This window comes from Aphis gossypii, chromosome X, assembly GCF_020184175.1.
Source record: "Aphis gossypii isolate Hap1 chromosome X, ASM2018417v2, whole genome shotgun sequence".
NCBI classification, from domain to species: domain Eukaryota; kingdom Metazoa; phylum Arthropoda; class Insecta; order Hemiptera; family Aphididae; genus Aphis; species Aphis gossypii.
The window spans coordinates 21,950,575-21,974,529 of NC_065533.1; the positions used below are offsets into that span (position 1 = coordinate 21,950,575).

Here is a 23,955-nt window from a genome sequence, read left to right on the forward strand (position 1 = left end):
AGTGATTATTTTTTGCTTAAAATATTAGCTGATTCCGAACGTCGTTGTCCGTGAAAAATTAAATGCCCATCGACCAAATCTAAAATCTCATTTATTCATATCCAATAAAAGAATGATAATTTTTCATAATTCAACTTTAATTGCCTTGACAACATGTATGTGTTGAAAAGCAATAAGTAAGTATAATGCCATAGTATTGACCTACTATAGTACCATTATAGTAGCCTATGGCACTATAAGGATCTTGTTGTTTTTTTTAAAAACTATTTAAAAAAATGTAGGTATCAACAATTGTTGATTTGCAAGAGGTCCATCATCCATTTAATCTTTATTTATTTTATATATATATATTAGTTATATTTTGAAATTATTATTTATCTTGTGACATTCATGGCGATGAATATCATAAAAATAAAACCATACAAGTAAAATTATTAGTTCGAGAATTTTTGTTGTAATTATCATTGATTAAAATAACATCGTGCATCAATTATTTGTTTAAAAGCAGGCAATTAAATTGTTTAAACCAAATAACATTTAGCTAATTAAATTCACATTAATGAAACCTGATTAAATAGTAATGTATACTATTATAGATCAATATGATAATGTAAATATGCAGTAGTGTCATTACATGCTTGGTATTTATCACGCCATTACGCCTTGTAACTATATACGTAAAGTAAATTATTATTTTAACAAAAAAATAAAATAAATAAAATAAAGGAAGTAGTTTACAAACCTATATTTCGCCATTTCTTTTAGCTATCGTCATTAAACGATTACTTATTCCGAAATTAAAGCGAGTAGAAATCCTAGGTATAGGTATATGGGTTAATTAATAATATTTTATTTTAAGAAAAGTATTGATCAAAAATTAAAATATAATATAACTAAATATTAAATATATACAAATATTAATATAGAAGTATTAGTCATATTTAATAGTTATAAGTCATAACTAATAAATTAAAATAATAACCAATTTACCAAACGATAAATTTTGAGTGGCCAGTTATTGAGTTATAGTACCTACTCGTTTAATTGAGTAATGAATAAATAATAGTTGTTAACCTGGTACCGTTCAGGTTTGAACAAAGCACTGGGGACATACGACTTCTAAAGACTATTTTCAATTTATTAATTTAATTGCTATATAGGTATCTATTAAAAAAATAATAATGATAGAGTTTGAGCGTGATAAGTCTACCCCTTTTCATGCTTCAAAGGTGTTGAAGTTTTTTTAATTGGGGAGCAGCTAACATTATTTTTCAAAATATTACCAGGATTATATTATTCAAATATTTATATTTTTATTGAATAAAAAGAAATATTTAAAAATATATTAAAATATTGAACATATGTTATTTCTGAGCGCAGTTGGTAGTGGAAACTGGTACCCCCTCTACCGCCACCGAGGCGGCTTATAAAAATCATTGCGCAGGGTACATTACAATCAGTGCGACAGTGCGCATTCCACAACCTTGTTGTACACTAGTCTCACGAGCACGACGTCTCATAAAACTAATAAGATATTATATTCATTTGATTCACACCCTTTTGATTTTCTGATAATATTTTCTTTGTTTTAACGACCAACATACAACACCATGGCGTCAATTACTGTTATGCTGATGATCATACCAATCGTCGCAATTACCATTCTTACAGCACAAATAACAAACGAAATAGATTTGTCAACGTTAACAAGTAAGTACATAATATAATATTTATTTTATCATTTCGTTCTTTGTTAGAATGTAATTTTATAATTATTTCACGATAACAAAGGGCGTGGCATAAATTAATGTGTAATTTTATTTTTGCGTTTTGGAATAATATCATAATATTATCTATAGTACTTACACGGTTTTACAGTGAAATAATATTACTAGGTATAACCTTAGATCATATACAATGGACGGAGCCATGTCCCGATATTTTGAAGCACATATTAGCCACGAGTCTTGCATTGAAATGTGCGATATGCATGTGCGGATGTATACTTGTCACGTGTTTATTCAAAAACTGCCTGGGAAATCATGAGTGATGAACGCGATATGTACACGACGAGTATACATGCGTGTGCGTAGATCGCACATCTCAATGCGAGACTCTTCCTCATATTGTGTGTTTCAAATCGCTAATCTAAGCAAGATAGGACATGACGCCATCCATTGTATATACCACTGTTATATACTTATATCAACCAATTTTATTATAAAATTCAAACCAACAAATTACCATTATTTACTAGGTATTACAGCCCCCCGAGAATTATTGTTTCGATGTCCGTCACTGATTGCCGCAGAATATGAAGTAACAGTATTAAATTCGGTTTCGGCGTTAATTGCTGGTTGTGCATACATAACATATTCATCGAGCATATTGATACAGCAATCATATCTGATGTGGTTTGGCAGTAAAGAAGAAAGGGGGCAAGATTGCTACAATCCGAGTGCGTATAATAAATTTTAATTTTAATAATATACATTGTCCGTAAAATATAGTAGGTATATAAGCCAGTACTTCAGGTTCAGCTAAAACATTTAATATCATACTTGATGGCGTTACTTTTTATAAATCTGATTAATTACAAAAAATAATAGTAATAATAATAATCACACAGATAAAAATTATTTATAGGCTTTATTTCATATACAACTAAAGTAATTCATGTCAATAAAATATTATTATTTGTGTATTAACGTCCAATGGTCAATGAATAGGTATAGAGATAATAAGTACACGATTACAGTTATCATTAAGTAAACATAAAAAAATACATAATTTATTATGTTACAAAGAGCAACAAATAAAATATCTATAACAGTACCCTATTGAAAACTATAAACTACAAAATATATTATATTCAATTTAAAAAATAATAATTTATACAATTTGAAAATATTTATATTTTTACTTTATATGAATTTTGTTTTATAATGATTGTAAGATTCTAATTTTAATGAATATGCTTCGTTAGTTTAATTAATTTTTAACCACATTTATTTCTCATCAAACTTAAAGACAATCAATAGTTTAGGTATTATATAATCATAATATCATACCTACCACAAATTACCTCTAATAATTGTTGACGGCTGTAACTCCATTTGAATAGGAAATAAATAAAATTAACACCATTCCATAATCACTAAACTCTTACAATTTGTTTTGTCCCCACGTGCACATTATTTAGATTTGGAGTATTATCGTTTTAACTGTTTAACAAAAGATCTCGTCTTGTATAAAGACACAATCGAAGGACTGATGTACTTAAGACTGTACCAAGACGATTATAACAAAACTGGTACACCGGATTACAAATGTGCAGTAAGTATATTGTATTTAAATTTCTTATTTAATCATAACCAATCATTCAGTTTTCATATCTTTATTATTGATTAAAATATATTTTATTTTTTATTAATAATAGAGGTATATTTTGTCAAAAAAATAATTTATTTACAAATAATGAAGTATAATGTAAATAATTAAGTATTTTGAATTATTTAATTCATTAAGTATTACCTATTTTTAAATTGGGATAGTATATTCATTATATTCTTATAATATTTTTTATGGAAACAAAAGTATTTTTATATCATAGTGTATGCTATGGCCAGTGAGTGTTAAATCTCATTATTAATTTAGTTTTTTTTTTTTTTTTAACAAATTATTTATTTATTTATTTATATACTCAAAACGCATGAATGATAACTTGATATAATTTTGATTTGACTAAAAAACATAATTTCCTCTCATCTGAACTTGTTTTTATAACAGTTTGTTAATTTTGTTTCTCATTCATTACAGTTGTACGAGACAATCAATGGAAACCGCACTTCTTTCCGGTTTGCGATTAGCCCGAACACTACGTGCAATGGATTAATTGACGTTCTTTACCCACCGAGATATGTTGTTTTCAGATTCCAACCCTGGGGCCTTGTTGTTATCCTTCAATAGAAAAAATGTCGATTTCGCACATGACGAAAGGTTAGTCTCAAAGTCTCATCACTTTTATAATTTAATTATGTACTTATTATACATAGTACCTATATTATAATGACATATAAAACAGCTTAACTAAATAATAATTTTTTTTTTTTTTTGTTTTTACTCAAAAAGGTATCGACGACATGCCTTACCTTAAAAGATTGATGGGAATGGTGGAAATGATTCAGTAACAAATACAACTACAACTAACATTAACAAAAATTAAACTGTGTATTGTAAAAAAAAAAAAATTAAGAATGTTTTTGTATTTTAACAATATCTTATACTCATTTCAACGAATATTGATAATTAATATTGTCTTAAACATATTATTAATAAAAAAATTGTTATTCATTGATATTGTAAGTAGAATATTTTTCTCATTTTTCTATTTTGCTTTAGTTCATTCATTTATTAACTATATATATATTTTTTTTGTCAATACAAATTATTAGCTTTTTTGAAATGTATAACTTATTTACAGGCATACAGCTCATAAATATACCAAAATATTTTATCTAATGCAACTTTTAATATACCCACCTACATCATAATTAATTACATACTAACAATTTTGTGAAATTATAGTTCCATAATACTTTTATGGACCTAGTATTAATTCTGCCTATTAATAATATTTTAATTTTAATTTTTTTTTTTCATTTTCAAACCTTACTAATGTTTTTATTATAATACATTTTTTTTTCAACTTATTATTCAGTTTAATATAAGACTATTTTGAATTAATTGTAAAATCGATTTAATTAATATACAATAAAATTATTGTGATTACGCATAAGTATTATTCATTTATGGCTTCTAAATAATTCATTTCTTTTGCCTCTTTAAATATATTTTATTAGTTGTGTACATTGTATACAAGAATACTTTAAAATTGAACTTCTATTGAAAAATATTGATTTTTTTTTTATTATTATTTGTGATCATATTGTTGTATTGTTATTTTATAGTTATGATTAACTTTGGTTTTAAAAATTATATTAGGTTCATGATTACAATCATCACCATTTAAATTAGTTATATAAATTTAGCAAAATTTTATGGCTTTTCTGAAATTTGATTTCACTTCATGTGTTTAATCGTGTTTAAAAAAGAAAAAGGTTTACAAAATATTTTAAATATACAAATTATTTTACTATTGTAATGATAATGGTTTCAATTAACATACCACTGTTCTTTACTACAGCGGTACCTTTTGGACAATCTCTGTCGGTCGTGGAGTTCTTTCAAGTTTCCTTCAGCTAACCCAGCGGTTTTATAATGTGTAAACGGATGGGTGTCCGTCAATATTTTTTGCTTATTATTTTATTTTATAATTTTTGTTTATGATTAGTTGATTTTATATACGTAATGTTTCCTTCGCTAAATTAAGTAAATTTTTTTTTTTAAGACATTTTAAAATCAATTTTAAACGAAATTAAGTATCTACAAAAAATAATGCAAATTTTAATTATTTTATTGTAAATTAAAAATATTGTTCGCGGGCTCTAGATACGTTTGCATATATTATTATTATATATCTATATAAGTACATAATGATATATTGGAAACATTTAGATTCATATTAAGCTATATTTTATACCATAACTCTAATCACTGGATTATACAGTAGGTAATAAGTTGTTATTATTATCACTATTCACTATTATACAGTATACACTGAAGTTAATAACAATAATAAATTATACAAATAGTATATAATAAATACTATTAAAATACTTAAATTTTAATAACCCAAACAATGCATTACATTCATGAAAATATAAATCTAGATCTAGCTAAAACAATACTGATATTTAGTAAAATAAATTACTTCAATAGTTTGACAGTATCATAAAATATTATAATATTAGTATTTACTATTTTGTTAAGCAATCTGACTGCCCAATTTCATTCAGAATCGTTTTTCAAATTCATCTATTATTAATGAAATCAAATTTAGCATAATATAGGTATTATCATTATTATCTATTTAATAATGAGTTACTCAATGATGACTGATGAGGTAAATAAGTAGGTTAGTTATGATTTTTGAACTAATAGGGAAAAACTAATAAAACGTTATAGAAATATATATTTATTTATACTATATAATATATATATATACAATATATAATACATATATTCTGCGTATAATATGTTGAAGAATGTTCTCACTAAAGCTATACACACTCATGGGCGCCCATTGGGAGGGGCAAGATAGGGCACTTCCCCCTCCTGGACAAAAAATATTAAAAACTTGTAACTCAACAAATAGTACCATAGTATAATTATTATCTTTACATTTGAGAATTTTTTATTTTGACCCCCCCTAAAATTTTACTTATGGGCGCCCATGTACATACTATTGTCAAACACAAGATTATTTCCAATATCATTGCTTGTTTGCATCTTGTTTATTTTCATAACAAACTAATTGTAATGTACCATCATTTAATTGTTAATATTTTTTGGTATCAAAAATTACAGTGAGAATCAAAGATGTTTAAATAGGTACCCATGATTTAAATATAAATGGACCTTCATTAGTCCTTCAACCACTGGAATAGTAAAGTTACCGAAAAATTCATTATCCAAACGCAGTATGAGTAGCAGTCTCAAAACAATCATCTAAGCTTAGAAAAACATCTATTACTACTGTCCCTAATATATTTCGAACTTGTCTTCATTAATTTTTTGTAAAAATATTTAAATAAATTAAATACACCGCATTCGTCAAACGTTAGGTACTGAGATAGATAAGAATATACAGTAAAACGTATTATAATATAATACGTCATAGTAAATTCTTATCTATCTCAGTGATAATAATAAAACTTATAACGACGATTATTGTTTCTCTGTTTACTTTTAATGTAATCAGCTGTCCACTAAATTTAAATCGTATTTTTCTTTTTTTTCAATTTAAAAATTATTATAGGTAGTATAAAATAATGAATAATTTCATTAACGCGAGGCCCGCATCGTCCCTGCCTAAGGCCGGCTCTGTAATAAACTATGTTTAATAATAATCTTTGTGACGAACCACGATGTAGAGAAATGAAGGTGATAACACTATCACCTTCTCTTCTCTACATCGTGTGGCGAACTACCGCGATTTAAAATATACATGTATATATGTATGTATAATAATATATATCTTAGTCCGCGTCGTTTTAAATATTTATCACGATTTACGGTTTATATTATCAGCGTAACCAAATATCCACACGGCACACTTCAATGCTTCACTCGTCAGCATAGATGATTACTCGTCAGTAATTATTAGTATTTGGTGTAGAAAATATTATTTTTTTTCGATCTGTCGATTCGTTACGTTCGTTTCTATTATAAACTTCAATCTTACACGATGTCTTTTAGAGTAGATTTTCGTAACTTGTGTCGTATTTGTCTTACCGAAGAAATCGATCTCGTTGACATCCTCACGCTTGGTAATTCAACTGAAAAGTGGATCCAGGATATTAAGGCATACTATGACGTCCAAGTAAGTATATTAAATATTCACATTTCACATGTTTTATTATTAATTATTGATCCCTTTCATGGCCTATTGATAGGCTTTTTTTATTTCATTATTTTAATTCATTTATATAACTTAACTCTTAGAAAAATCGGAACTAAGGTATAATGTTGTTATGAATAATTGCGACCACCTACACAATCTACTGTAAACTAAATAATTGTGTTATTGCGATGATGACATGTTAATTTTATACTATTTTAAGACAATTTTGTAATATTCAATACAGAACAACATAAATAGGTCTATCTAACAAAATTTAATGTGTTAAGTATTGTGACAACATATATTTATAGGTAGATACGGTTTCTGGTGACCTTTTTACCAAAATATCTATTTTCAAAGTAGTATTTTTGATTAAAAAATATTTTCAATACTCTCTGAAAAAGTTATAACAATTTTCTCTAATAATTGTTGTGTAGATTTACTCATATTATTTTGTCTTTTTAATGATAAAAATGTTTTAAAATAATATAACATAGTATAGACTTGTAATAGACGGAGTAATAGAATTTAAGATAATTGGTATTAAAAAGTATATGTTGTTTTCATCATTCAATAATAATGATTATAAATAAATATATATTTATATTTATATATTTTATAGTTATTTTGATATAAATTAATACCAATACACATTTTTAATTATGACTACCAGTCATGGAAATTATCTATCAAATATTATATTATACTGTTTAATTTAATATTAGTTTAAATCAGGTATATTTTAGAGGTATTAGCACGAGCCTATGTATGCAGTGTGACTGTATGTTCGTTAATTTATGCTGAATTTAGTAATGTGAGAATAACAATAAATAGTAATAATAATTAACCTACATATCTTATTTACTAGGTTCTTATAATTATTTCACTAATTTTTTAATTCATTATTACAGCCTTTTAGCCTTTTAACTGTTTTTATGATAATAAGATGGTTAAGGTAATTTAATAAATTATAAATTAAAATACAATGTTTTTAGTATGGTTCATATTATTATAGAACATAAGTTATAAATAATTATTACTAATTTAAAGACACATCTAGGTTATAGACTAAATTAAATTTTGTCAAACTTAATATGTAGTCCGTGCTAGTACCTTTATAATATACTGTAGTTCAAATATGTAATTACACAAAATGTCATAAGTAGGAGAAATTATTTGGTATTGGCAATCTTTTAAAAATGTGATTTATAATATATTTAATAATACAAATATAAATAAAGGATAAATATTTCTATACTACTATTCAAGTATAGTGAGTAAATACTAGTTTTATACTTAAAACAAATTCTATGCACATAAATAATTTAAATACAAGTTCACAAATATCATAAATGACTAACTTTTAATTATTTATTTTACCTGACGTTCAAGAATAATTTAATAGTTTTAATATAATATTTTATAGCTGCTGCATTGATGATAATATATATAATAAAATAATTAACATTGTTGAAATAGGTATATAATTATTTTTAAATTTTTTAGTTCTAGCAAGAAATACTTATGAGTTACGTGAAATATTATATTTTCAAACCTTTACTATAAAAATTAATGATTTTATAAATTTTATAAAAAATTATAAAAATATTGATACTGTTGATAGCTGTTGCATTGATAATGATATTATCTTATTACCTATAGATACGATTTAATGAAGTCAAGTCAACAAAATTATGTCTGCTTTGCTTAGGAAGAATCAAGACATGGCGCAAGGATAAAGTCAAAGCAACCAATAATCAAGTCGTCATAGATTTTTTGGATACCAAGGTATATAGAATTTTTTGTATTTTATGTTTATATAAGTTAATTAAAAATGAGGTAGAGACGACCAGTTGACTGTCATTTTTTATCACTATTTATTTGATGATATGTTTTATTGGTAAAGTTATTTAAAGTCCTTTATTTTACTATTAGTATTACAATAGGTTGAAATATTTTTTTCTGAAAATATTTCATTTATTATAGGTGTTATTTATAATTATTTGTATATTAAAATAGTATATGTTTATATCAACTTGAATAATTTAAAATTAATATATCTTTAATATATCTTTCTGCAAATGCTATAAAACAGTAAAAAAATAAGTTCATAGCATAAAATATATCCAATATCTTAAATTAATTAATCAAAATGTAATTGTGTATTGTAAAATTCATAATAATATAATTTACATAAAAGATTTAAGTTCCCCCCCAAATGTTGTTTTTGATAATACGTAATTAAATAATTAACATTGTCAAAGTAGGTACATTATTTTACAAAAAATAACTGCCTCTATACATTTTTAAATTTTTTAGTTCTGCTATGAAATACTTATGAATTATGAGAAATATTATATTTTTAAACCTTAACTATAAAAATTAAATTTTTTAATGCATATAACATTGAAATGTGCCTATGTATTTTTGATATTTTATACAGATGTAAGAATAATTTTTGTGTTTGATCTTGTATTCAATTTTCTTGAATTTTGACTCATTTCATATTTTTTTATGATATTTATAAGAAATTTAAAATAAATGAAAATTTATGATTTCTTTAAACAACTTAAATAATTTCAAAATATTTTTAAAATTATACCATGTGTCGAAAATGGTAATAAAATCATTTAGTGAAAATTTAAAGTATTTAATTTTTAATTTTGTTATTCATTTATAAATTAACACAAAAAATTTAAAATAATTTTAAGGTTAAATAGCATTATAAAGTGGAATCGCGTTAAAACTTAGTTAATTACCTATTTCAAATTTTTTATATTTAATAATGTTTGTGTTTTGATATTTTATGTTACAACTGCATAAGTTTACTATTTAATACCTTTTAAAACAAAATGCAAAACTTCAATAAAATAAAATTAACTGTTTCTTAACTACAAAATTGATTCTTTTTTTCTTATAGGTACAGGAACAATTACCATACCATCGATTTAATGTAAACGAAGATTGAAATATTATGTTTAACATTAAATCATTGAATGTTATTGTATTAAATAAAGTATATCTTATTAAATTTGAATCTTCTTTTTTTTTTATCTATTTAGCTGTTACTTTTAAGTTTTTACAAACTAAACATTCTACAGTATAAATTTATAACAACTATTAATAATATAATCAATATGAAAGAATATAAATAAACAAAATGTTACAATATTTATGTATACTGTTATTGTAATCACAGGAGTATAACATAATTTTATAGTCCTCATATAAACAAATATGTAATGTAGCTACTAGCTAGAAGGTACTTAATAAAAGGTAAAGTTCTATCACAATTAGGAAACAATTATTATTTCATGTATAAACTACACATTTATATACAATAGTCAATAATTTTTTTGGAGAATGGAAGTTTGAATTAACAGTTTTACATTGATATATTAAGCAATGTTTCAGGTATATAAATATATATAAACTATAAAGTAAGTTGTATCAAAAGTGTAAAAATTTTGAAATTTATCTGAAAATTAAGTACTGTCTTTCATTTAGTAAGAACACCATTTCAATACAAGGTCATCGAATTGAAATATTTAGTGGTACCTCTTAGGCCCGTTTCACATGGACGCATATCGTACGCGAGCTGATGAAAACGCGCATACGACGAGTATCAAAATGCGACACTTTTGTACTCACATGTACGCGTAACAAAGTGACTAGATGGAAATATTGTCATTTTAGGTTTTACTTCAGTATAAACAACATATCACTTTATAATATCTATAACTTAAAATTATTAATATTCAAGGAGAAAAGAGGCTTATACTTTTTATGGGATATTATAATTTAAAAAAAAAAAGCAAATGGCTAAAAAACAATCATATAAAAAAACTTTGGGTTTATCCTTTGATAGCCCAAAGCAATATTTTCTGACCTCCGAGAGCACGAAGACAAATTTTTTAGTTATTCCCGGATGTCCATCAGAAGTTTTGATGAACTATTATACAAACTGGAACAAAATTTAAAACGTTCATATTGTATCAGAGATTCAGAGAACCAATAATTCCTCCAGAACGATTGTGTGTAACGTTGAGGTAAGCTTATTTAAAATTTAAATTTATTCTCTTAATCCTCTATTTTAGTTTTGATAAAATAATGTCAAGTATATTTTAAGTAACATATACTTTAATTCAACACAAGTAATTACGTGTAGGTTTAAATTACTTATTATAATATATGAAAATATTTTCATATTTATAACTTTATATAAAACATTATGTATAATATTATTAAAACAAATTTTATTTATTAACTAAATCAAAACATCCTTTTTATAATAAGTATTAAAAATAAAATAAAACTAAAACCAAAATCAACTCTAAAAATAAACAATTAATCTTTAGATTTGAAATAAATAATATTAATCAAATTATAAAATATATAGTTAATAGTTTGGTTAGTAATTTAGGTTGGACATCGGGCATAGACGTAGAAGATTGTATTTGCGAGTGTATTGTTAAGAATTTGAATACTACTATTGATGTGTAAAGTAAAACGGATCATTGTGATTTATAGTTATTACTTAATATAATATATTGAAGGATAATAATTATTTTTCTAGTATTATTAATAATGCAAAAATTTGTGAGTGAAAAAGATGTTTTTAGTCTGTGTTAAATTGACGAACGTTAAGTTGGCAATAGACACTCAAAAAAAAAAACCTATCCTCATCTTCTATCGAAGCATCTCGAATAGCTACGAGAAAATTTTCTTCAAAATTATTTTTTGTTTTTTTTTTTATTGTCGAAGTACTTTTTCTTTTTCTTACCCAAGGATCTCCATCGGAAGTATTAATTTATTCTTCTAAAAGATTGTCTTCGTGGTTGAATTCATTAGTATCTTCGACGTCAGATTAGGACGCCACGAATTTGATTTGAATTTGAACTAAAATTAGATTCCGTCCTGAAAATTGTATTTTTTAGGTACCTATTTACATACTTAAGAAACAAATTATTCAATTTTGCATAATATAAAGCCAAAAAAGTACGTTTTCCCTGCTGCGTCCAGACGCACTGCTATATTTACCAACACACTGCGTTAAACTCAAGTATAAGAAAACAGTCACGTATAAAATGCATGTATCTAGTAAAAATTCGTCTTACGTTGCGTTTAGACGCTGCATAGAAAACGTACCTTTAGCTATAAAACTGAACATTTTACAAATATATTATTTACAACAAAGTAGTTAGGTACCAAATTTTCGCAATTTTAACGAATTTTATCAAAATTTGAACGTTAATTGCTTATAAAAAAAAATAATTATAAGTACCTATTTAGAATATATTTTCAATATTTTTGAAACGAAGAAGTTCAATGTTTTTGGTGACCAAACAATTACTTTAATAACAAAATTTAAATTTAAAAACAATTTTAGATGCTATTTTATAGGTATTATTGGTTTCATTAGTTTTTTTTTTAATAAATTATTGCTGATACATTAATTTTACGTGGTCTAAAAATATACATCAAATATCAATGATCTTTAACAATACATTTAAGAGGTGTACATAAATATTAATAAAATAATGAATAAATATTTAGTAAATATATACAAAAAACATGTTTGGGTTATCACTCCCAGTGGAGAGGTCCCAGCCTTAGTTTAATAATTTATACAAAGACGTCTTCGGCGTTTGAGACGTCTAATGTCTTGAGAATTATCAAGTAGTTGAATTACTGCTGGATTGGTGTGTTTATCTAGTTTTTTTCTCGTGTTTTCTGGCTAACTTGGTAATCTCGTCCTGGATCTAGTCGTCATCATCAAATCTCGGTGAATAATGTCATTTCTATCGTACCGGTATGCTGCGACAATAGTGCGGAGAGCAATGTTTTGACAGCGTTGGATAATCTCAATATTGGACTTACTGGCACAGTCCCACGGCTGTATTTGTAATAACACATAGGTAATGTATGTATTTGTTTGTATGTAAGTGTATGATTTAACTCTAATAAATATCAAAGTTATACCAAGTTTGACATAGTACGGTGGATTATATTAATCAATTAATACATAATCCTAACCCAACCTTAACGCACTCAAATCCGATGAGAGCGTCCAGCTCGCCGATGATGCGTCTGGCAAAAAAATAATCAAGGTTATTGTAGTCACAACGTGCATTCACGCGATTGGCAAGTTTAATTTAATTTAAATTTAACTATTGCTGTGAATTTTAAATTTACTGTGGCCATTGACTTATTTCGCTAATTCTTATTTTTGTTGTTATGGTTTTAACAAAATATAACATCAGGTCTATAACTATTATATTCAATCATAATCAATATAGCGACCTTAATATAGTTTATTTTCTTGCTGAACAACTGCAGTGACAGTTGTTGTTGTTTTTTTACACCCAGATTCCGAACTTTTCTGGTGTATTTTCCTAAAATTGTATTACATAAGCACATTTTCCTGCGACCAATAAGAGGAATTATATTATATTATATTATATTCATATTATTAAATGGTTACCAAATGTTATCAAAATCCGTAATTCATTATATTAATTTTATATATTACCATAGCAACCACAAATAAATAAATATTATTCTCAAATCTTATAACCCCCATAGCAACCATTTATAAACAAAAATTTCCATCGTAAATCTCAATATTCCTGTTTGAGCACATATTATTAATAATACATATTGAAAAAAAACTATCCTATCTTTTAAGTTGGACCAAATTACACGCGGTGTAAAAAATTTCATCAAAATCGGTTAAGTGGTTTAGGAGTCCATTGAGGACAAACATTGTGACACGAGATTTATATATATTAAGATTAAGTAAATAATAATATTGATATTATCACAGATGTTGGTATTCAATGTAGCATGTTCAGTTTCGTTTCGTTTTGTTATCGTTTTCGTGTGCACGTAACGGTGCGTTCCACAGTTGCAGCCTTCGTCGGCTGACGCTTATCAGGCGTTAGTGTGCGACCGGCCAGCAGGCTGTGGAATCATTATCAATGTTTTCTTATATTCGGTTATGTTCAAAACTTTTAAGTTTTTCATCTAGTCATGCTTTCAGTGTCACAAAGTTTCTAGTTTTTCCATTGTTTATTGTTTTAGTGTGGTGACACTGAAAGACCGTTCTTTTGAGTTTCTTCGTTCTCCTGTCCGTTATATGTAAATTCGTGCACTTTACTTTGGTCCGCTGTCCATGATCCAGCAAGCCGTGCGCCCGTGCCATACTGTTTTTCTTGTTCCTGCTGCAGCTGTCAAACCACGTTTTTCTTGTGTTTTGTGATTTCTTCTGTCTGGTAAATATCGTTCGCGCATTTATTGCCAATCATTTAATTGTTTTTCCCCTAGTTTAGGGCGGTCATTGATTACCAGCAGAAGATTGTGTTTCTCGTGGTTTGTTGAGTTGTGTGTCCGCTGTAGCAGTGTGTATTGTGAGTGTTCTTCGTTTTCTTAGTTAGCGGCGTTCTTGAGTGTGTGCGGGATCAATCTTGTACTTTTCATTGTATTTAAACTTATTATTATTATACGGATCCCGGCACCTCAAGACGCCATAATCCCAAGGGTATGTGGTATATTTTATTATAACTAGTCATTGACCGACGGGTCATTATTATTATTAGTATTATTTTGGTATACTATTGTTATTAGATATTATCAAGATTGACTGATATACCCTGTGATATATTGTAATTATTTTATTCATTTATTGGACCAAGTGGTCAAATTGTTATTATACAAATTATGTCATCCAATACAACCATTGTCTTTTATTATATTCATGGGACGGTAGTGCAATAAGTTGCCTACCCTCCCGGCCGCTAAGGCCCATTAATCTGTTATTATTTAAGCTGAAGGCGAGCCAACAACAGATGTATAAAAATAATTTTATGTATCAGGTCTGTGGATATTATTTAGTGACTGATAACAGTTTTTTTTATAACAACAAAATGATAACGACGGTGGTGGTCTAATCGACTGCCACTGAGATAGATAAGATATACTAGAGCGCGCACTCACCATTCCCGCAATGATACAAAAAACGAGCCGTCTCGAATCCCGCTTCCCCCACCATCGAAGGGCAAAACATTTCATTTTTACATACGATATACGTGTAGTTATGATTATTTTCGTTCATAATTCTTAATTTATTTTCTTAATTCTTTAACAAATTAAATGTAGTAGTAATTATTCATTACCTTATTGTATTACCATGATTATAATATAAAATATAACGATATGGAAAGTGATCAAGCAGGGCTTTTGAGATTTACAATGGACATTTTTGTTTATAAATAGTTGCTCTTGTTAAATAATAAATAAACATTAATAAACAATTTAATCTAACATAAAATTACATGACAATTTCTATCGGGTCAACAAGTTAATATTAAGGATTATTAAGTGGAAATCTATATATTATAAAATATTAATATTTAGGTAGGTATAATAACTTAACTTGTTAGTTATTTTTGTTCAATCAAACTTATTAATATAATATAACTTATTCAGTTAAATTTTGTATTGTTTTAACTTAGCTTTTATAGTTAATTATCATTATTATACAGTTAAGTTAATTTTAATTTTTTTATGTATAGATATAACCTACAGGTTATTGTTGAATTTTATCATGATTGGATGGACTACTTATCGAAAATTATTTTTTAAATTAACAATTTACTATTATTATATTATTTAATTATTATGACTATGATCTCTCGTATTATAATTATTAGTTATTATTATGTTACCACAAACGAGAATATTTTGTATGTTTAATATTTTGTTCCTATGTTCTATTAAATAATTATATGATAAAATTATTTAAAAAATATTATTATTTATTATTAAAAATGTATTATATGATTGTAAATCCATTGTATAATCAACAATCAATCACAGTTTATAAAATATTTCAAAATATAAGATTACAATGATAGCATTTTTATTTTCTTGGGCTTTTTTTCCAGTGTGATTGTAGTTTGGTTTTTTTTCGTGGGTATTTTTTCCGCTTCCCATTGATTAAATATTTAATTATATAAAATTATGAAACCATCGGGGCTTCAAGAAACCTCCGGGCCCCTGGCCACAAATAAAACTGTATAAAATGTTAATATTTACTTGTGGAACTGAATACTTCCACCTTTAATGTGCCTATTAGTACATCCAAAAGCTGAACACGAGACAACCATATTGAATATACTAGATATACAAAATTGTAACAAATTACAAACTAACGAAAAGGCTTGAGAGTATATAGGCATTTGAGTAAATATCTCAGCGATTAAGAACGAAAATAAATCGTTATTTACAAATTCATCGTATTTTCCTATGTAAAAATGAAATGTTTTGCCCTTCGGTGGTGGGGGTAACGTCAAACACGACGGCTCGTTTTTAATGCCGAGTCCACGCTCCAGTATATCTTATCTATCTCAGTGTCGACTGCGTATAGACAGAGTACCCCTATGGATGACACCTTATCAATACACCTTGGTATCAAGATAAAATATAATTCACATAAATGTAATATGTACATTGTACACTTAAACAATATTTAATTGTATTAAAAACTGTAAAAATAATTTTCGATAAATATTCTACACATTTGGCCGTTAGGGATTAATAACTTGAAACTCGGTCGTTAAATTTAAGTTTGAAAAGTCATATCCGAAGAAAGTAACAAGTGATAAGCACTTGTCCGAAAAATGATAAGGAATCGGGATTTTTACCAGGTACAACCTAATCTTAAGGGTGGTGTTGCATAGCAAATCGAGGGATATTTTCAATTTGAATGGGCCACTCTGACCCCTAATTCCCTTTTAAAATGTTATGTTGGCAATACTTCTTTTGTGCCTAACTTTAAAAGGTAGGTTGTACAATTAGGTTAGGCATTACCATCATTTAGTCATGGATTAACAGTTTGTGTTGCGTGATTTCTCTCTTACGAGTCATAAGGCTCTGGTACGCCGTCCAACACATTAGTTTGTTCATAGCATAATTTAAGATTAATATCTTAAATAATATAATATAATATATTATATAGCTAATCGTTATCGAATATTATCGTGTTCCGTCTGCGGTATTGTTTTACGCATTTCGATATAATATTAATTTATTATACCAATAATCAATAGTGTGATGTATTAAGTTGTTGCTTATGTTAACTCGTTCGAAAAGTGGCCGCGTTACTTTTTGTTTTTGTTAAGTCCTCAGTTTTAATTCCATAACCGTCAGTGTTTCGATTAAAAGTGCCAAAACTTGTTTCCGAATAAAGAGACCTTAGGTAATTATGCAAATATCTGGATAAAATGTTTCGTCGTAATTCAGTTGGTTTTACTGTGATATAATAATAATTATGTGATAAATGATACAGAAAAAACAACAGAAAAATTAATATTTTTTGTTTCTGGTTTTTATGTCTCATTGCATTCAATATCCATAATTTATATTGCAGCAATAACATCAAATCCGAACATTTAAAAATTGCAATATACCTTATCATGCTTCTAAAAATTTTGGCCATGGGACTGTTCTGATTATAAATTAAATAGGTTATACTATAAATGTTATAGTGTAGGTATACTAATTAAAATAAGTTAATGGCAATGGCTAGAAGTACCCAGTAGTAAGTAATATGTAACTTACACTGTTATAGATTTATTGATTATACTGCAAATTCACTAAACTATAGTCCTGCGCATTAGAACCCTCATATTGCATTTTTTCAATATTTATAACAATATATAATTAATAGTTGATAATTTTGAATAGTAAATAAAAATTTCTTATTATAAAAGCAGTCAACTATGAGTTGGAGATACAAATAACTGTATGTACTTATAAAATATGGTCGTACAAATAAAGTAATTATAAAATTACATTTCAAACACAAAACATTTATATCATACAAATGTCATGAGTAATGGGCATTTTAGATAGGCTTGCCATAGGTGGTCCGCATTCAGATGTATTTTTCTTTTTTTCTTATTTTTTTATTTGAGGTGGTCTATGGTTGTAAAAAGGTTAGAAAACAAGGCATTATGTAGCTCCATGCCAAACATTTTTTGTTTGTTACATAATAAAAAGCTTATAGGTATCTTTTAATCCATATTTTCACATATATTTAGTTATTTAATTTTTTTATAAATATACCTTATATAAAACCAAAGGAAAACATTTACTTTTAACAGTTAAAATAAATGTGATTAATAAATTATTTATTAAAACATTATTTAATTAGATTTAATATTATTTTTATGTATTTAAAATTAATAAATATTTTTATTTTTAGAATATTCTCAAATGGATCCAATAAATAGTGATGTCATAGTTATTAGTGATGATGATGATGCTGTAAAAAGGTAGTTTTACATACTTAATTAAAATCGTATTAATATCTTATCTTTTTAATTTAATAATAATATCATTAATTAATTAACTTTAAAATTTTATAGAGAATTCAAAGATGAAGATAATCTCGGTGACGAGGATAACCATTTGATGCCTAAAAAAAAAAAAAAATACAATCATTATATTAAAACCGAAATTGATGTGTTTAAAGATTATGAGTGGACAAGTATAATCGAAGTATCTTTGGATAATCGTCGGGTAATATCAACACTAAGATAATATTTTGGAATATAGATTATATAGATTAATGCACATTGAATTGTTGTCATCATAGTTGAATATTAATATGACGACAATAACAATAAATACTAGTATAAAATCATTGAGTTTTATATTCAATATTATTTAAAATGCATAGGTTAAGAAAAAAAAATCATGTTTTTTTAGAAAATATTACATAGGCTTTGCATTTAAAATTTTTGATTTTTAAACTTACCATCATATAGTTTTTATTTCTAGTTTGGTCTACTATAAATTGAGAGCATATTATAGAAAATTATGCAACTCTTACAACTTCCAAGCCCTAATGATAATTTATATTCACATAAACAATTTCATCAATAGTAAATAAATATTAGTAAATAAATAATGAGATACATCATAGATGTGGTAGATCAATTTCATCAGTGTATGTTTAAAATGCTTAACCTCATATATAGTGTAACTCCGTTTAAAGGTAACACTAAATTTTTCTATTCAGAGACATTGGGTTATATGCTATTTATGAGAAGAGATAGAGAATGCTTAAATAAACATTTATTGATAATTTTTAAATTTTTATATCATTCTATGTGTGCATGCATCCATACAACTTGCATTTTTGATTGTCGAAAAATTCAATAATTTTAATCAAAACTTTACCTCATTGTCTTTTAGTCAATTTTGGTTTTAGAGCAATGTAAAAAATACCCAATTGACTTATAACATTTTGGTTAATCCAAATTTGGTATTCAATACACTTGTCAACAAATAGTATTGCACATATGAGCAAGGGAAGATCTAAGAATGTAAAAATCATCAAGAAATGTGTATTTAGACATTCCCTATCCCCTCCTAAAAACCGCATATCAATCCGATGTCACTTGACAGAATATTTTAGTGTTACCTTTAAAATAAATCACACAGTATATAGTGGACCATTCAGTATGGTAAACAATATACATTATACAATAAGATTACCTATCCTTAAAAGTTTTAAAGCTTAAAATATATACATTCATATTTATGCATTTTTTTTTACAGTTACCAGAAAATTCAATTATAACACAAAAAAGTAAAATTATAAAAAATTTTCACTGTCATTATTGCGTAAAATGTTTTCCTGAAGAAGATCTTTTAAAAGAACACTTGAAAACTCACAAAAAACTTCAAAATACAAATAAAAATACTATATGCAAACTTTGTGGAAAATTGATCTGTTCCAGTTTTAAATTGAACAGCCAAGCTTTCAGAAAAACTTGTAATTGTGAAGCAATTTCTTTAGGTTGAAGGTATTGAATTGTATAAAAAGTATGTTCAAAAAACTTAATAAAGTAAAAATTATTCCGGGTAAATATTTGTATTAATTAAGTTTAAGATCCTCTTTTTTTCATTGCAATAACATATAGTTAATTATGTTATTAATTTATTAAGGTGTATTTATTTATTTATTTTATAATTAAATCAAGATAAAGAAATTTTTTTCCATAAATATTTGCAATTTGGTATGTAAATAATGTTCTATTAAGTGTATTTATGTCTACGGGGTCGTACTGGCTCAAAGAGCCCTACCATGCATTTTAGTAAAAAAAGGCCCACAAAAAAAAAGCTTATAATTAAAATATAAAAAACAAATTTACCTTAGTTATTGCATATTTTACATATCATTAAAAATGATTTGATGATTTGTATATTATTGGCTAATAATGAAAAGTTCTCTTTATTCTTAATCCATAATATGTGTATTGTTTTAATATGCCATATTCAAATACCTGTTTCATGATTTTGTATATCATATTTTGAAGTGATTTGCCACCAATTCTGGATAGTTCATATACCTGCAACAAAACGTAATAATATATTAAGTAAACATTAATTTTTCCTTGTAAAATGTAATGCATACAACTTGTTTTCTGAAGTTTTGGTCAGATTTTATCTTTTGTTCTATACTTAATAAATTATCCATGTCAGATAAAGGCAAATTGGATATAAAATAATCAACTTCATGATCCATTTGCACATCACCTGGACATTGAAATGTATTTACCACATTATTTGTTTGAATAAATGTAAGGATTTCTTGTTGAGTATTAGCAATTTTAGTCATTTCAATTTTTAAAAAAGCTAAATAATTAAGAGCTATTTTTTAAAAACCTAATAACATAAAAATAAAAATAGATGAACATTAAAAATAAAAATTTACTTTCACTTGATAAAGTATAAGTATACAACAGAAAATTGATTTTGATATCATTACCAGTATTAGCAGAAGTTGGACTTGTACTAACAGCAGACGTGGTGTTTGACTGTTGCAGCATACTTTTTGGAGTATTCAAATAAGCTAGAATATTAATTTATAAAATATAATTTTTAACTTATACAATGCATTTATAATTACATTAAAACATAGTAGCATTTAATAAAAAGTTTTTTATATTTAGCGTACTCATTTATTAATTATAAAGTCAATAATATTTAACAAAGATTGAGGTTACTTACCACAACTATTGTGTTCTAATTCCTTTTTATCCAACAATTTTTTTTTTTGTTTTATCCTGGGTATTTGTTATTTTTTTATTTGTAGCTGAAAATATGTCATTTTTATTTTAATTTAATCCAGTGTTTATACATTATAATTTATTAAGTTTACCTTCTTGTACATCAATAAAGTCATCTTCTTCATTTGTTAAGCCAATCAACATATCATCAAACTCTACAATAGGTACATAATATAAGGTTATATTAAAATTTCTAATAATTTAACATAATTAATATGAATGACATTATAAATTAATTATTGCTACATACTTAATACCAAAAATATTGCTAGAATAAAATAAATTATATACAAATATATTATTAATACTGCGCTATACTAGGAGATAAAAATACTATTAATTTATATTGCAATACTATACTACATACCAAAATGTAAGTCACTATCAACAATAAATTCATTTTCATCATGAGTAATATTTTGCTGATCTACAGGCAAATAATCTTTATCTAAATTATCATCATTACAATCATCAAGTAATGATGCTATAAAATATTATAGATGTATAACACAATTAAAAATATATAAGTACATATAATACATAATTTCCAAATTACATTATCTTATACTGCTATTTATAGATACAAAAAAATAATTTGACTTACAGACTTCTGATGAATGGGATTTATTCATTTCATTAAAAACATCATTTTTTTTCTTTTTGAGATTTTTCAGGAGCAAATTTATTAACTGATGAATACTTTTTTTTACCTTTTTTTTTACGGTTATCAAAGTCAGAAACATCTAATGTGTATTGTGCTTTATCAGCTTTAAGTTGAGCATCAACCAACGATTCTAAATAATTAAAAGTATTATAATATAGAAAGTTAAATCAATGTTTTAAATTAACTTACCAATATTTTTAGATATAACTCAAACATAATTAGTAAGAATTTTTCCCATTTCCATCAGTAAAAGATCATAGAAAATAATGATAAGGCATCTATAAGCTCAAAATGGTGGCTTTTGTATGAATTACTTTATAAAGTATACACTAAAAAGTTATACATTTTATTATTTTGTTAACACAAACCAACAAAAAACCATAAATGTAAATATTTATTAAGTAAATTGTAAATATTTGAGTTCTATAAAATTATAACGCCAAGTAAAATAATGTAAAATTACTACCAAAACTAAGTTTTAGATGCTGAAATTTGCTGAATTGCACCACTTTTCATTAAAATTAAATAAATGAAGAATACACATTTAACTGTGATGAAAAACCTAATTTAAAATTTGAAGACTTAGTTAGGTACAAAATGTACAATGACTTTGAGAGTGGGTACCTAATAAAACATTTGCTTTATTATAATCAGTTACCATATATTTCAATAAATTTTGTTTTGAACTGATTGAAGAAAATAGATCATATTATCCTATAACAGTTTTAATTTAAATATACTATAAAGTATCTTTTAAGTGTAAATAGATAAATATACCAAATTTATCAAAAAATCTTCTGATGTCAGTTTAAAACTAATGCAAACATTTCTAGACGATAACAACCAGTTGGCAACAATTTAAACACACTAACTACAATAACTTAAAATATGAAATTGATTAAAATAATTAGATATTTATTTAAATGTATTTAGTTTAAACTATTAAATTCATAATAAAACTTATAAAGAAATGTTATCATCAAACTAGTACCACAAGGACGTATCACTATTATTATCGTAATGATAATATAATAATACGGTATAAAATAATAGCTATAGGTACAAACATTATTGATTTTGAAACAATAACAACTTTTTTAGTATTAGTGATATCGAAAAAACTAAAGACATTTCACAGCTATAATTCATCTTTACATGACGTAGTGAAATTTCGTCTCTTAGTTATGGCTGTCTGTAGCCTTTTCGGTTCTTTACCGTGCAAAACAATTTTGCTATTTTTTACATTTTTAAGGAGACAACATATACGGGTGTAGCGTCTGCTTAATCATGATTATACCATTTTTATTATAAATGGTCTATTTATAATCAATGATTATATAAATCATCACTCTTAATTCTTATTACGATTACCTATAATAAATTTCTGTTGTAGATACTAGACAATCAATCGAAAAAGTCCGTTTCGCCTCGATCTTTTCAAAAACGTTATTTATACCTACCGCCGTCCCGCGCGAAATTTTAAGACGTCACGGCACATTAAACCACCCGTCTTCACAGTCTTCATATTTAGCCATTTAGGTACGTGTAGATCTAATCTATTTTGTTTAACTTAATATTATAATTTTTAATCAAATATATTAAATCACAATTTCAATTTTATCAAA

At 25.8% G+C, this 23,955-nt stretch overlaps 3 protein-coding genes and 1 pseudogene across 3 annotated transcripts; 3 read left to right on the forward strand and 1 right to left on the reverse strand.

Annotated features, from left to right (window-relative positions):
* The first annotated feature begins 1,468 nt into the window (after positions 1–1,468).
* Positions 1,469–4,790, forward strand: LOC126551716 (uncharacterized). Its single transcript, XM_050205750.1, has 5 exons — positions 1,469–1,710; positions 2,258–2,458; positions 3,203–3,336; positions 3,820–3,999; positions 4,132–4,790. Exons 1-4 carry the CDS (start codon positions 1,611–1,613, stop codon positions 3,967–3,969), a joined length of 585 nt encoding a protein of 194 aa, XP_050061707.1. The 5' UTR covers positions 1,469–1,610; the 3' UTR covers positions 3,970–3,999; positions 4,132–4,790.
* Positions 4,791–7,140: 2,350 nt separating this feature from the next.
* Positions 7,141–10,562, forward strand: LOC114131034 (uncharacterized). Its single transcript, XM_027996153.2, has 3 exons — positions 7,141–7,504; positions 9,188–9,313; positions 10,446–10,562. Exons 1-3 carry the CDS (start codon positions 7,370–7,372, stop codon positions 10,491–10,493), a joined length of 309 nt encoding a protein of 102 aa, XP_027851954.1. The 5' UTR covers positions 7,141–7,369; the 3' UTR covers positions 10,494–10,562.
* Positions 10,563–14,548: 3,986 nt separating this feature from the next.
* On the forward strand, positions 14,549–20,453 carry LOC114131037 (uncharacterized). The gene is made up of 5 exons (XM_050205751.1): positions 14,549–14,799; positions 14,852–14,934; positions 18,792–18,861; positions 18,955–19,108; positions 20,153–20,453. The coding sequence occupies exons 3-5, from the start codon at positions 18,803–18,805 to the stop codon at positions 20,396–20,398; spliced, it is 459 nt and encodes a 152-aa protein (XP_050061708.1). The 5' UTR covers positions 14,549–14,799; positions 14,852–14,934; positions 18,792–18,802; the 3' UTR covers positions 20,399–20,453.
* Positions 20,454–20,471: 18 nt separating this feature from the next.
* Positions 20,472–23,865, reverse strand: LOC114131033 (uncharacterized; annotated as a pseudogene).
* Between the last annotated feature and the right edge of the window lie 90 nt (positions 23,866–23,955).

Coding starts and splice junctions, on each gene's coding strand:
- LOC114131034 (XM_027996153.2), top strand. CDS start 7,370: ATGTCTTTTAGAGTAGATTTTCGTAACTTGTGTCGTATTTGTCTTACC. Junction 7,505..9,187: donor AGGCATACTATGACGTCCAA/GTAAGTATATTA, acceptor TATTACCTATAG/ATACGATTTAATGAAGTCAA. Junction 9,314..10,445: donor TAGATTTTTTGGATACCAAG/GTATATAGAATT, acceptor TTTTTCTTATAG/GTACAGGAACAATTACCATA.
- LOC126551716 (XM_050205750.1), top strand. CDS start 1,611: ATGGCGTCAATTACTGTTATGCTGATGATCATACCAATCGTCGCAATT. Junction 1,711..2,257: donor AGATTTGTCAACGTTAACAA/GTAAGTACATAA, acceptor ATTATTTACTAG/GTATTACAGCCCCCCGAGAA. Junction 2,459..3,202: donor GCAAGATTGCTACAATCCGA/GTGCGTATAATA, acceptor CACATTATTTAG/ATTTGGAGTATTATCGTTTT.
- LOC114131037 (XM_050205751.1), top strand. CDS start 18,803: ATGGATCCAATAAATAGTGATGTCATAGTTATTAGTGATGATGATGAT. Junction 18,862..18,954: donor GATGATGATGCTGTAAAAAG/GTAGTTTTACAT, acceptor AAAATTTTATAG/AGAATTCAAAGATGAAGATA. Junction 19,109..20,152: donor TATCTTTGGATAATCGTCGG/GTAATATCAACA, acceptor TTTTTTTTACAG/TTACCAGAAAATTCAATTAT.